At 38.1% G+C, this 14,080-nt stretch overlaps 1 protein-coding gene across 1 annotated transcript; it reads right to left on the bottom strand.

Annotated features, from left to right (window-relative positions):
* Positions 1–9,733: 9,733 nt before the first annotated feature.
* Positions 9,734–12,304, bottom strand: LOC111643807 (uncharacterized). The gene has a single exon (XM_023392020.2). It carries the CDS (start codon positions 12,302–12,304, stop codon positions 9,734–9,736), a length of 2,571 nt encoding a protein of 856 aa, XP_023247788.2.
* Between the last annotated feature and the right edge of the window lie 1,776 nt (positions 12,305–14,080).

Here is a 14,080-nt window from a genome sequence, read left to right as displayed (position 1 = left end):
AAATTCGTTTACTAAATTATCTGCAAAAAGATAAGTTTGTATCTATGAGTTTTCGAACTTGGGAATTATATGAGTATCCCCTGTTACCTAGCACATCAAAACATATCTGGACGGTTAAGACATCTAATCAGTTGGAAAAGCCGCGTTATGTTATTTTAGCCTTTCAAACAAACCGAAAAAATCAGAAAGATGTAAGCGCTAGTATGTTTGATCACTGCAATATAAGAAATGTGAAACTCTATTTAAATTTACAATATTATGCACATGGTGATCTTAATCTTGATATAATGCGTAATCAGTAATCATTGCTATATAATATGTATGCTGATTTTCAAAATTCATATTATGGCAAAGATTGTACGCCTTCATTAGGCAAACATCACTTTCTCAATCATTCATACCTTTAATCGTCCTCGATTGTTCCAAACAAAACGAGTCATTAAAAAATGCTCCAGTAGATGTGAGGCTAGAATTTGAGTTGCATAACAATTTTCCTGCCAATACATCAGCTTATTGCTTAATTTCGCATGACCGTATCGTTCAGTACAGTCCAATGAGTGGGGATGTCAAGAAACTCATGTAAAAGCTATATAAAGTCGATTCATGGGCTCTGCGAGCATCAGTTTATTCTCAGCCATCATGGATAAAGGTCGGAGCAACAGTTGAAGTAAAGAGGAAGCAGAAAATAAACGACGACAAGAAGAGTGGGAAAAATTTATGAAGAGAAACGAGAAGAAAGATGTGAAGGTTGAAAAAACAAAATCTGTGGAAAAATCAAAAGATAAAGACTGTAGAATTGTTTGAAAAAATCAACTTGGTTATATGACTTTAATCAATATGTCTCATAAACCGAGAACAAGCAACTTAACAACTAATGTTAAGTATCAAAAAATTTCTACAAAGGACGGTGATAATAAGAACAAGGAATCTTGGCTGAAAAACTTGGTCGATAAGTATTTAACCAACAAAGGGTCTTGTCCTAAAAATGAAGGTTATAAAAATATAAAAAAATATAATAGTGGAAAAATGGAATATTTTGTGGACATGCAAGGTTTTAAGAAACCAGGTAACGATTATGTGCTTAAAGAATCGGCTATCCTTCCGCTCAGTGCTACTGATGCAGAAGCACAAGTATTTCTTTTCAAAGCACCCTTTACCTGGCGAAAATTACCACAAAAGTATAAACATAAAAATTTATACCTTGAACTTTACTATCATGGACTAAGCTGGGACTCGAGAAAATACGAGTACACGGAAATAGGAAATATTTTACGAGAGAATCTCGAAAATGCTACGAAGATACTTGTTATTGAAGATCAGAAAAAAAGTGGCTTGAAAGATTTGGCTTTAAAGTCACTGATATGAAAGACTATGTGCCGTTTGAACTTCCAAGATTAGTTACTACTTGTGCTTATCACAATAGTGCCTAAAGATCCATGTGTGCTCTTCATAATGTCAAACGAATGAAAAAGTTTTACTTAAATATGGAATGGGTTGATGTTGATGATGACGACGATGACGATTACGATAAAGAGCTGTGAAAAATGTATTGTATTCCAAGAATAAGATGTTTAAAAAATCATTTTGCAAGTCTAGTTTGTACAAGTATTTTTTTTAAATTTTGAATAAACGCATTGATCAAAATAAACAAAGAAATTTTTAACAATTATTTTCCTACCACTTCACATCCTTCATTATCATGCAACGCGCTTGCTTACCTCAAAATGCATATAACCATCACATATGCAAGCTGCACAAGATTTTACATATTCAAGCAGCACGTGCAAACCACCGCTGCAGACGCACATTGCAGTGCGCCCAACTCGAGTAGCGCTGCAGGTAGTGCGCACAAACTCACGCAGCGCGTGCAAAAAAAATCATGCCTCTCGCCCATTGGCCACAAGGGCACGCCTCAGAGGGGGACATTCCGCAAAAAGGGGGGCTGTTCTAGAACCGCCGTGTTCTAGAACCGCCATAGCTTATCTACTCTAAGTAGCTCAGCTTTTTTATTAGTTGAATTGATAAATAAAAAATTTTTTTTGGTGACAAACCGACGGCAAGAAGTAACTTGTCTATCTCTTAGATTTATCAAGTAGATACATAATTTCTTCAGCGAGCAAGAACCGGAAATAAGAAGTTTAGCTATTTATTAATTTATTTAATGAGTAATACATGTGTTTGGCAAGCGAGCGATGGCCTTACATAAAATCATTTATATGATAGTTTATTTGTCAAATAAATTAATTTTGTGGTGAGCAAATGGCACCAATAAATAGCTGAACTATCTCTTAGTTTACTTGATAAATGATCTATTTTAGTAGCGAGCAAAAGACGCCGTAAGGTCATCTGCTATCTATTGATTCATTTAACAAATATACTACTTTTCTGTGCGACCATGAAATGGCAATAATTTGGTTAGCTGTTAGTTACTTTTCTGCTATGTTGATTTCTTTTTTAGCCAGGAAGCGAATTTAACAAGTAAATTAGCAAATTATAAGTTTACTTAATAAATAAAATGTTGTTTTGGTAAGCAAGCGACAGAAATAAGTATTTTAGCCCTTGACTAAAATGTTTGATTAATAAGATACTTTTTTGGCGAGGAACTGATGGCAAGAAGTAGCTTAGGTTTATTTTCAGTTTGTTTGATAGTGAGATTTTTTTTTTAGGGAGCAAGTGGCGGCAATGAATAGCTGAGTTTTTCTTTTGTTTATTTGATGCTCTAATTATGTATTTTGTGGGCAAGCCGTGGCAATAAGTGAATCCTATAATTAATTTATTTAATATGTACAATTATTTTTTGGCCACAAAGTGCCGGCAATAAGAAGCTCAGGTATTTATAAGTTTATTCAACAATTAAAATTTTATTCTGGTAAGAGCAAAGGACGGCGATAAGCAGCTCATTTTTTTATGAGTTTCTTTGATAAATAAACTTCATTTTTTGCAAGAAATTAATGGCAATGAGTAGCTTAGATATTTATATAAGCTTGAGAAATAAATTAGTTCATGGGCGATCAAGCGGTTGCAAAAAGTAACTCAGCTCTTTATTAGTTTATTTCACAAATAAATTACTATGGTGCGCAAAAGCGGTGGCAATAAGTAAATTAGCTATTTATTAGTTTAATAAGTAAATATGATTCTCTGGTGAGCAAGTGGCATCAAATTTTAGCTTCTCTATTAATCAGTTCAGTTAATAAATTAATTAATTATTTATTTAGGGCGCAGGAGGTGCCAATAACATGCTCAGCTGATTATTTGTTTAATAAATAATTTTTTTGGTCGGCAAGCAAGCATTGGCAAGGAGTAACTCTGCTATTTAATTATTTATTTATTAAGTAAATTCTTCTTTTGGCGACCAAGCAATGGCAATGAATAGCCTAGCTACTTATAAGTTTATTTAAGAAATGAGTCATTTCTTTAGTGAGCAAGCAGTGGCAATAAGTAGCTCAGCTATTTATTAGTTCATACAACAAATCAATTTTTACTTTGCTGAGAGAGTAACGGCAAAAAGTTGCAGAGCTGTTTTTCAGTTCCCATCATGGACAATCTATGCTATTCATCAGTTTATTTAATAAAGAAGTTGTTTTTATGATGATTAAGTGACAGAAAAGATTATCTCACTTTTTTTTTAGTTCATTAATTGAATAAGTTATTTGTTTTTAAGCATGCGTTGGCATTCATTCAATCACCCACTTTTCATTCTATTTAAAAAAATTAATTGTTTTTCCTTGGCTTAGTGGTAATCATGCTCGTTATGGATTTAATGCTGTTCTAGGGGTCTTGGGTTCAATTTCCTATGAGTACAGATTTTTCGAATAACTTTTTTTACTGGAAAAAGTTTCTATGAATTTCGGTCTGTTTTAGGGGAGGTTTTTCCGTAAAATTTTATGTTAAAATAATTTTCTTGATGAGTTTTCTCCTTGTTGAACAGGTCTTCGAGCCTGGGTGAATGCGAAACAGTATTAGTGATATAGGTAGAGATTAGCCTGGATCCGATGTTTAGGCTGTCGCAGTACTTAACCCGGTAAAACATAACAGAAAATAAAATTAATTATACCTTTGTCAAGTAAGAATCAGCAAGCAGAATCCAATCGATTCTCAGTATTGTGAAAAACAAAGTGCCAGTAGGCAATCAAACATTGCTGCTAAGCAACAGTACAGTTTTGATATATCATTTATAGATAAAATAGTAACATAGGCTAGCAGTAAAAAAAGCATTATTAGCGTAGCGTTATTGGCTGACTCGTGATTCCCTAATCGAATACGCACCAGGTAAAACCCGATTTTTCCTTACAAATGAATTGCTGAATTTCTCATTACCGACACTTGCTTGCCATAAAAATAATTCATTTGACGAATAAACTATTATATAGCTAATTTACCTATTGCCACCGCTTTTACTCGCCTAAGAAATAATTTATTTATTGCATGAATTAATAAAAAGCTGAGCTATTTACCACCGACGATTGCTTGCCAAATAATAAGTTTAACAATAAAAAGAAATCATAAAAAGCTGAGCTATTTATTGCTACCGTTTGCTTGCCAGAGGAATATTGTATTTATTAAATAATCTATTAAAAATCTGAGTTACTCATTGCGGTCGCTTTCTTGCAAAAAAATGCTTTATTTAATAAATAAATTCATAAATAGCTAATCAACTAGTTGCCGTCACTCGCTCACCCAGGAAAAAATGTAGTTTCCGAATAAAATAATGATAAGCTCAGCTTTTTTTTTGCAGCTGCTTGCTTGCTAGAAAAATAATTTATTTCATAAAAAAATTAATAAATAGCTGAGCTTCTCATTAACGTTGCATTCCCACTATAGAAATATATCTATTTTTAGATTTTGTTTTATCTATTTAATAATTAATCAGTAGCTAAGCTACTTTTTGCTGTCTCTTGCTGATTAAATAAATATTTTATCTATTTGATGAACTTTCAAAATGCTAAGCTTTTTCTTGCCATCGCTTGCCTGCCAAAGAATCATCTTAGTTAATATATAGACTCATAAATAGCTGAGCTATTTATTGCCACTAATTGCTCGCCAAAGGAATAGTTTATCCATCATACAAACTAATAAATCGCTGAATTTCTTACTGCCGTGGTTTGCTTGCCAAAGAAATAATATATTCATCAAGTAAACTAATAAATAGTAGAGCTACTCATCGCCGTCGCTTACTCGCCGAAGAAAGAATTAATTCATTTAATAAACTTATAAATAGCTGAGCTACTCCTTGCTGTCGCTTGCTCACTAAAGAGTTAATTAGTTTATTAAACTAATAAACAGCTGAGCTTCTTATTGCCATCACTTGCTTGCTAAAGAAATTATATATTGAATAAACAAATTAATAAATAGCTGAGCTACTCTTTGCTTTTACTTGCTCAGCAAAAAAATAATTTATTCATTAAACTTAGAAATAGCTGGGCTTGTTATTAGCATTTCTTTCTCCCCAACTGAATAATTTATTTTTAACTGAGCTGATAAATAGCTGAGCTATGAACTGCCATCGTTTGCTCGCCAAAGAAGTTATAAATTATTAAATAAACTAATTAACAGCTTATTTACTTATTGCCACTACTTGCTCACCAAGGAATAAATTTATTAACTTAATAATCCATCAAAAAGCTGAGCTACTTGTTGCTGTCGCTTACTTGTCAAAGAAAAAGTTTATCTATCAAATAAACTAATAAATCGCCAAACTTGTTGTTGGTACCGCTTGCTTGCCAATGAAATAATATATTTATTAAGTTAATTAATTAATGGTAGAGCTACTTATCGCCGTCACTTGCTCGCCGAAGGAATAATTTGTTTATTAAATGAATTAATAAATGACCGGGCTAGTTATCACCACTGCTTGCTTACACAAGAATTATTCTACTTACTGTTAAAATCTCCGAAACAGCAAGGATTTTTCAACTGGCGCTTTCTTTCCCAGTAATTAATTTAATTATTATTTAGAATGTTCTCGTGATTTTAGATTAATACATTTATGTAAATCTTGAGCAAATCTTACCCGGTGTATACATAATATTCATTTAACAGTTGCCTAATTTTTTATTAAGCTATTGTTGAGTCCAACTTTTGCATATTCATTATCAAGTGAAATTTTAACAGAGAAAGATTTATTGTGAAAAATGTGACGAAAAAAAAATCGTTTACTAAATTAAAATCATTAAATAGAAAAAAAAAAAAAAAAAGAAATTGATTAATAACTGATTTATGGTAAATAAACGAATATACAATTTAATAACTCGACTTACCCTCTTATTCATCTCTAGATTTACCTCTCCATTTTTTATTTACTCTTTAAATAATCTTGTCTTTGTCCTTACGTAATTTCTACAGGTGTTGATTTTGCAATTTTCTTTTGATATGTAAAGTTGTGTATGATTAATGTTTTCTCTATTGATGAGCTCAAAGAAAAGTTTAATCCAATAGAGAGTATCGTGAAAAAAGGATAATGGAAAAAAAGAGTAAGGACAGATCCAGGTGTAATAAAATGTTTGTTATTTCTAAAAAAAAATTAGCTTTAATTTGTAAAAATGTTGAAATGTAACTGATACTTAAATTTTTAAAAGTAGCATCTCTTTACACAATTTTGTCAATTGCAAATGCTTACTTTTTTCAAGTAATTTAACAATTTCGGCGCAATAACTGCATTGATCCCTGGAACTTTAAATATAATGGCATGTATAGCAAGCTACAAAATATTACTTTGGAAGCTTGTGGAGCTACAATAATTACGAGAACACTAGTTGGAAGCGTTTTAATTACAATTATTGGAATGGTTGGAATTGAGCAGTTTGATCATTAATTTCTGCTGTATAGTCTGACTCAATTGGTATATTATTTGGTTCGGGTACTAATTTATTTTTGTTTCCAACTCTCATGGTTAGTTGAATAAAAGGTATAACTTCAACTATGGTATTATTCGCATAGTTAGCTACCATTAAACCAGCGACTGAGGTCTCTACAGCATTATTTTCATAATATAGTTCTGTTTGCATCACCGGTGAGACTTGTGGGAATGGGTCCATGCCAGGAAATAAATCAACATTTTATTCAACGTTTCAGCAGATCAATGGTTAGCTCCACCTTACAGAGAGTATACTATTGCCTGGCCATATGAAGTAGTACTCACAACCAAGCAAGCTCATCTAGGACACTAAGGCACATTTAAGTTTCCATGATTTGTTTTAGCCAATTAGCCAACAATATCACCACCCTAAAGTAAGATTTGTAATAAAAAATAAGCATCACACAATAAAAAACAGAGTTGCGAGAAAAATTTAACTGCTACGAACTGGAATATCGAAATTAGGATTCCAAGAAAGAATTCTATTGTCTTTTGCATAACTGAGAAGATCAGAATTATAAGGATTCCAGGCAATTTATATTACTTTCCTTCGATGGTTTTGGAATGTTTTTACGGTGTGGTTGCAAATCTCAAATCCCACAGTTCAAGAATTGGAGTTTATTCCTCTTCTGAAGCAAGAGACAGCTGTGTGACTATATATCAGGATATCAGTGTACTGATTTCCATCTCACTTATATTTCAATAATGATGAGGAATTATTATGTTAAAATTCCTGATGATAAAGCTTATAGAAGCTCTTGAATTGGCATCGGTGAGTATTACCATGGCTTAATTCTTCTTCAAATGACACAACGCTGTGAAAATGTTAAAGCAAGAATGTGTTGCACTGTAAACAACAGTATGCTCTAATGTCAATTATGAATGTATAAAAAAAAATGTTGCCAAGTAACGTAACTCGTGTATTCTATGATTTATCTAGTACATCCTTAGGTGGTAAATTTTTTTGGAACTAGGAGACATAGGCTGATTTGTCCTATTCATATACAAAGTATAAATGTCACTATCTGTCGCACCAGTAGCTAGAAAATGAGACTGAAATGGATTAAAGTTCAGTGCTCTCACAGGACCTTTGTGTTTGTCGGGATCGCTAATCAAACAGTTGCTGTCGTTCTTAAACATCTTGTCATCAAAGTGAATCATTATTTTTCCACAACCATAACAACTCACAATAATGCCAGCTGGATTCGTTTCGCCAGCTCCCCAAATTATTTTGTAAAATCTTGATGGTAATTATAATTATCATACTAAATTTCTCAACACTACGAATATTTTAGGTACACATGAATAAAAAAAAGGACATAACCTTCGATCACTTGGCACACTGATCTTGATGTATATATCATACAGCCTGGCTGCTCCAGGTTGAGAGAATACAAATCCAAACTGGCATTACAATACTAAAACCGATATCTAACTGCTGAGCAACTATTACTGCAGCCAGCAAAATTGGAAAGTTGGTGGGCTGCTGGACTGGAGGTGACCAGGTCACACATCTACAGCTTTATGAAATTTCCTAACCTTTATAATTTACTTCATTTGAATAATTATAAAGACCATCTACCACAACTGTACTATATGTTTGGAATATGATGAGCTGCGCACTTGTTAACTTTGAGCAAGTCTGAACTTCATTTTTATTATTAACTGTGCTATTAGCATCACATGGCACCAAGTTTTCATGAGAGCGTTGAGTGACTTTTCTCTGTACCTCCATTGTGAACAATAATTATTAAAAAACTCCTTACTACAGCCTCTAGAGCAACTGAAATTCACAGCCATTCGATGATTTCAGAGATTCAGGTACATTTTCTTGTCAAACTTCATCAGCCCTTGATTTTTCTTATTATCCTCCAAAATTGTGCTTGATAAAACCAATAATTGAAATTTTAACCTCTTGCTTCTTGATAAGTTTTTTTTTGTTTTGATTGATTTGATTGCAGGAAAAGTAAATCACAACTTTACTTTTTAGGTGTACTGCATTAATAGGGGGGGAGTGTGTAGGGACTCTGTCCCATCGCCGTCGGACAAGAGCAGGAGCGTTCCCCTCTCTCCACGCGTCCCTCTCGTATGTTCTTCGTCGAGCTGCGCTGCTGCGCAGTTTAGTTAGCGCTCAATCATCGCTTAAGGGCACATGTAACTTTTTGATACTGAATAAACCAATCATTGTTATCTTTATTATTAAGAAGTATTTCATTGTCCTGGTTCATTCCATCTTCTGGCAAGTTCCTGAACATGGCAGAACTGCGGCTGCCTATCTGCTGGTTAGAGATACATCTGGCACTGCTGTACCGACCTCCTAGTCTTACCCCAGATGAGAGTGGAAATGAGTGCCCAAGGGGCAAGGTCCGGTTATCCGGGTCGATTTGGCAGCCCCACTTCCGTCACTAGCGTGTCTCTTTGAGGAAGGGAGGTTGAGAGAAAAGTCCTGTGTGATACAAAACAAAGAACCTTTTATTTAGATGTATAGACTGATGTCCACAAAGTCACCGGAGATCGAGCTAGGCAGAGATCCAAAACACAACTAACTTGCGGCGCAGCGCAAGACGCCAGAATGGAATAAAAGAGAGAATTGAATTGAATTGAATTGAATTTATTGTTATAGAGCTAAGAGCAGAGCGCTCTTTATAGCTCGGCTCGTTACATATGATTTAATACAATGGTAGGTTAATTACTAAATGACACTGGTGTCGTATGCACCAACAACAAAGAGACTGTACATAAAACAAATATAAAACAACAATAAAATAAATAAATATAATTAACCATATAAATAAATAAATTAAAATGAGCCAAATAGGCAGACGACAAGTCTTTAAAACCAACAATTAAGTACACACAGGTAACACACACACATAAAATTTACAGGCACGACCCTTTAGAACCACGGAAGTGGTCCTGCCGTAAAAATTCGGCCAGTTTCCTCTTGAAACAGGGTTGATCAAACTGCACACGAATAACAATTGGTAGGCGATTCCAGAGTCGAGCAGCGTAAACTCTAAACGAGTCACTGTAGAACTCGGTCCTCGTCCACGGGATAACCAGATCCAGGGTATTTGCTCTCTTAGAGCCTGCAGCATCAGATGAGCGGAAAACCATGCACTCAGATATATACCGCGGCTCACTAGATTTCAAAATGCTACAAAGCAAGCCAACACACATGTAGTCCCGACGAACACTGTAGGGCATGAGATTGAGGCGAATGTACGTGGGTGTGATGTGCTCATTCTTCTTGAGCCCCGCAACAAATCTAACTGCCGCGTTCATAGAACGCTGCATTTTCACCAGCAGCTCCGATGACAAGCCAAGAAACAGGCAGGCAGCATAGTCGTAGTATGGGAGGACAAGCGATCTCACAAGCAGCAAACGCATTTCAGGCACGAGAGAGTCACCACACTTACGCAATCGAGAAAGAGCAGCGTAGCACTTCCTACTGGTCTCCGTAATCTGCTGCGCCATAGTCAGAGGCCCATCAAGGATAACTCCCAGGATCCTAACTGCATCACTGTACTCAATGAAATTACCACCTACCCGAACCTTCGGTGAATTAGAATGACGAATACGGCTGATAAAGCCACGGGAGCCATACCACGCAACCTGCGTCTTCCCCGAGTGAACTTCCAGGGCACAGTTAATGCCCCACAGACCAAGCGCATCAAGGTCCTCATTCATATCGCAAACTAGGCGAGGCACTTCGCTATAACGTCCCTTTATGTACAGCGTGAGATCATCTGCATATATGTGATGCCTGCAGTGTCTCAGCACAGAAGGCGCATCGTTAATGTACAGCGAGAACAGAAGAGGGCCCAACACACTCCCCTGAGGGACACCCGCCCTCCGAAACAGTGGAGCCGATCTTCCGCCATCATCATCCAACACCACCTGCTGTCTACCAGAAAGGTAGGATCGAATCCATGCGCACGCTGAGTCGGAGAATCCAAGTCTCCCAAGCTTCACCAAGAGCAAGCTGGCATCAACACAGTCGAATGCCTTTGAAAAGTCGACAGCGACAAGCAGCGTGATCAGCTGATCGTCAGCAGCCTCCCTAATGTCATCGACCATCTTTATAAGTGCAGTATGTGTGCTGTGATGCTTTCTGAAGCCGGACTGCAAGTGATCGATAAGGTCACGGCGCTGGATGTATTCAGTAATCTGCTCGGCAGCGACAGCTTCCAGAATCTTGGATGTGGCCGACAAGAGAGCAATAGGTCGAAGTTGGCCAAGGTCAGTTGGCTGTCGACATTTAGGAATCGGACGTACGAATGTCATTTTCCACGCATCAGGAAATACTCCCGACTGTAATGAGCAGTCGAATATATGCATCAAGACTGGGAGAATTGTTGGAAGACAGCTTCTAAGGCTCCTTACAGGTATACCATCCGGGCCTACAGCATTAGACCTGGCCTTGGCGATCGCCCTCAATAGGCTCTCAGGCGTCATGTAGGAGAAGTAAAAGCGGTCTTCAGGAGAGACCTGCACATTTGGCCATAGACCACCAGAAGGCGCAGGGCGAAAGCAACCAATAAAATATTTATTTATTTCGTCACAGCTAGCGGGGAGCGCAATTCTCTCTCTGCACCCTGAAGAAGCGCCCATCTCACCCACGCATCTCCACATTTCGGTCGCACTTCTCGATTTAACCAATCTATCCCTGTAGTAAGTTGTCATGGCCTGATGCGATGCTCGGCGCACATGACCCCGTAGCCGCTTGTATGCCGCATGATCAGATTCCCTTCTATATCTCCTGTACACAGTCCACGCCCTATTTCGTGCCCTGATCAATTCGCGCAGACCATCAGTAACCCAAGGTGAACGCCTCTTCCGAGGGGTGAACACTTGATATGGGGCATGAGCATCGTAGAGCTGTGTAAGACGCTCAATGAAACAATCAACCTTCCGACTAACATCCGGCAACCCGTGAAGGTCACTCCAATCCATGCTTTGAAGGTCATTATTGAAACTAGCAATGTCAAAGTCACGGAATGATCGTCTTGTCACTAGGCGACTAACACTCCGCGGGATTTCAAACAACAGTGAAGCCGACAGGAAATCATGTTTAGATATTGCAGGATAAGGCAACTGAGTGAAATTGCGAACACGGTTAACATCACTTACACAGATATAGTCAATTGTCGTGTGCGAATCACCAATGTGATGGGTTGGCAAAAAACAAAGTGGCTGAAGGCCACACACCGTCAAGGAGCTTCGCAAAGTGCGGCAGCTCGATGAGTCATCAGTCCAATTAATATTGAAGTCCCCAAGCAGCACCGTAAAATCACAAGGCAAATTACAATTCATAATAACATCCTCTATGTCAGACCAATAACCAGCCTTTGGAGGGGAATAGATGACACCGAGCAGCGCACGCGCACCGCAGAAGTCAAGCGAAACAAAAAGGTACTCAGGTCTTTTTGAGTAGGTTTCACCAGCCATGGTGTGACATACCACTCTACATGGAATGGACTCATGCACGTACAATGCCACACCCCCGCCGCCTCTTCCAACACGGTCAGACCGAATTAGCTTAAAGTTCTGTACTGGAAATCTATTGGAAGATGTAAACGGCTTAAGCCAGGACTCACTAATCGCTAGCAGGTGAAGCTGATGATCCGAGATTAAAGATGAGACGTCCGCAAAATGAGCCTCAAGCGACTGTGCATTAATATGGCCTATCTTAAATAGTTCTTTATGACAATGAGCCATAGTCAATGGATCTAATCTTACGCTCAACCTTTTTTCTCAAAATCGGACATCCCACCTTGTCAAATGCTGAGTGCGAGTGCACAGCATTACCTGCAGTTATACAGTTGCAACACCTGAGAATGTCACTCTTGTCTCTAACTGTGCACTTACTACTCAGGTGGTTGCCAGCGCAGTGACCACAACAAATATCCTTATCACAATTATTGGCTATGTGTCCAAAGGTCGAGCACTTGAAGCACTGCATTATTGTTATGTGGTCCTCAATACGGCATCTAGACCAGTTAACACAAATCTTCTGCTGTCTCAGTAACTCCAGCCTATGCTTGGGACTGACCTCTATTACACAAGAGCGCACTTTCTTTCTGCCAGCAGGGTACAAGTAAATAGGCTTAATGACGTCAGCAGCAGCAGAGTCGAGATTTTGAGTCGCAATACAGGCGGCAATCTCTTCCTTTTCCAGATCAACAGGAACATCGTGAACAATTAGGCGTGGTGACATTTTTTCATCCGACTTTATCTCAAGCCCCGCCTCTGCGAACTCTGGACACCTCGAGAACATCTGAGAGCTCAAGCCACGACCTTCCAATACTACAGTGTTTCGTGGACCATAATCAACTCTCTTAATATTTAGCTTCAGCTGAGACGGCTTAACGGCACCCAGCAATGTTTGCTTGGTGATTGCGGAAGAGGTGAGCCTGCCGGCAGCAGCCACGGAGGGTCCAATTACAACACGTTCAGTATGCTCAATGGAAAGTGCTTTACCATTGTTTAGCGAGATCTTATGTGCAGGTTTATCCCAGCGCGCAGCCGCCGCGGCCGCATATGATCCTCTGGAATTCTCAGCCTGCGGAGCCCTCTCAACCGCCGTATCCGCCGTGTTCACAGCCTCACAAGCTCAATCAAGAACTTTTTCATAAAAGCAGGCCATGTTGGAAACCGTCACTTGTTGTATGTAGGCATTGGATAGCGCACGAAACGCCTCATCAATACCCAACATAGCATTCTTTATCTTGGTGTATCGAGGAGATTCCTTTTCAGTACGAAAAAGATCAAGCAGCGTATCGCGGTGCGTGTTTACATTTTCTGCTATCTTGTTGACATCCTGTAGTGTAAGTAGCGGCTCGGGTAAAGAGGGAAGCGACGAAGTGCTCCCCTCTCTTCCTTCATCGTCGCTGTCTTCGCATTCCTTACGCCGGCGCTTCGTCATCACGGCACACTATAAACACCTCTAGTAAGCAGGCGATTCATTCAAAGTTCGAATCGGCCGCCAAAATGTGCCAAAACGAAGCCGATTCGGAGAAAAATGGCGAGAGAACAACGAGAACAGCAAACCGAAAACCACAAACTCACAGCACACAATACACAAGTAAGGACACCACAAGCCAATAGCACACAATTAATGGTGACAGCAAAACACACGCGACAGACACTAAAAAAAATCAAAACCACTCAAAGAACCAAAAGTACTGCGACTCAATATACGGAGCGAAAGAGCAGCACACCCGC

This window comes from Copidosoma floridanum, unplaced genomic scaffold (genome assembly GCF_036245765.1).
Source record: "Copidosoma floridanum isolate Cflo_tuat_1 unplaced genomic scaffold, Cflo_Japanese_pri ptg000026l, whole genome shotgun sequence".
NCBI lineage: Eukaryota > Metazoa > Arthropoda > Insecta > Hymenoptera > Encyrtidae > Copidosoma > Copidosoma floridanum.
The sequence above is the reverse complement of the archived record's forward strand: the minus strand, read 5'-3'. Positions and strand labels throughout refer to the sequence as shown.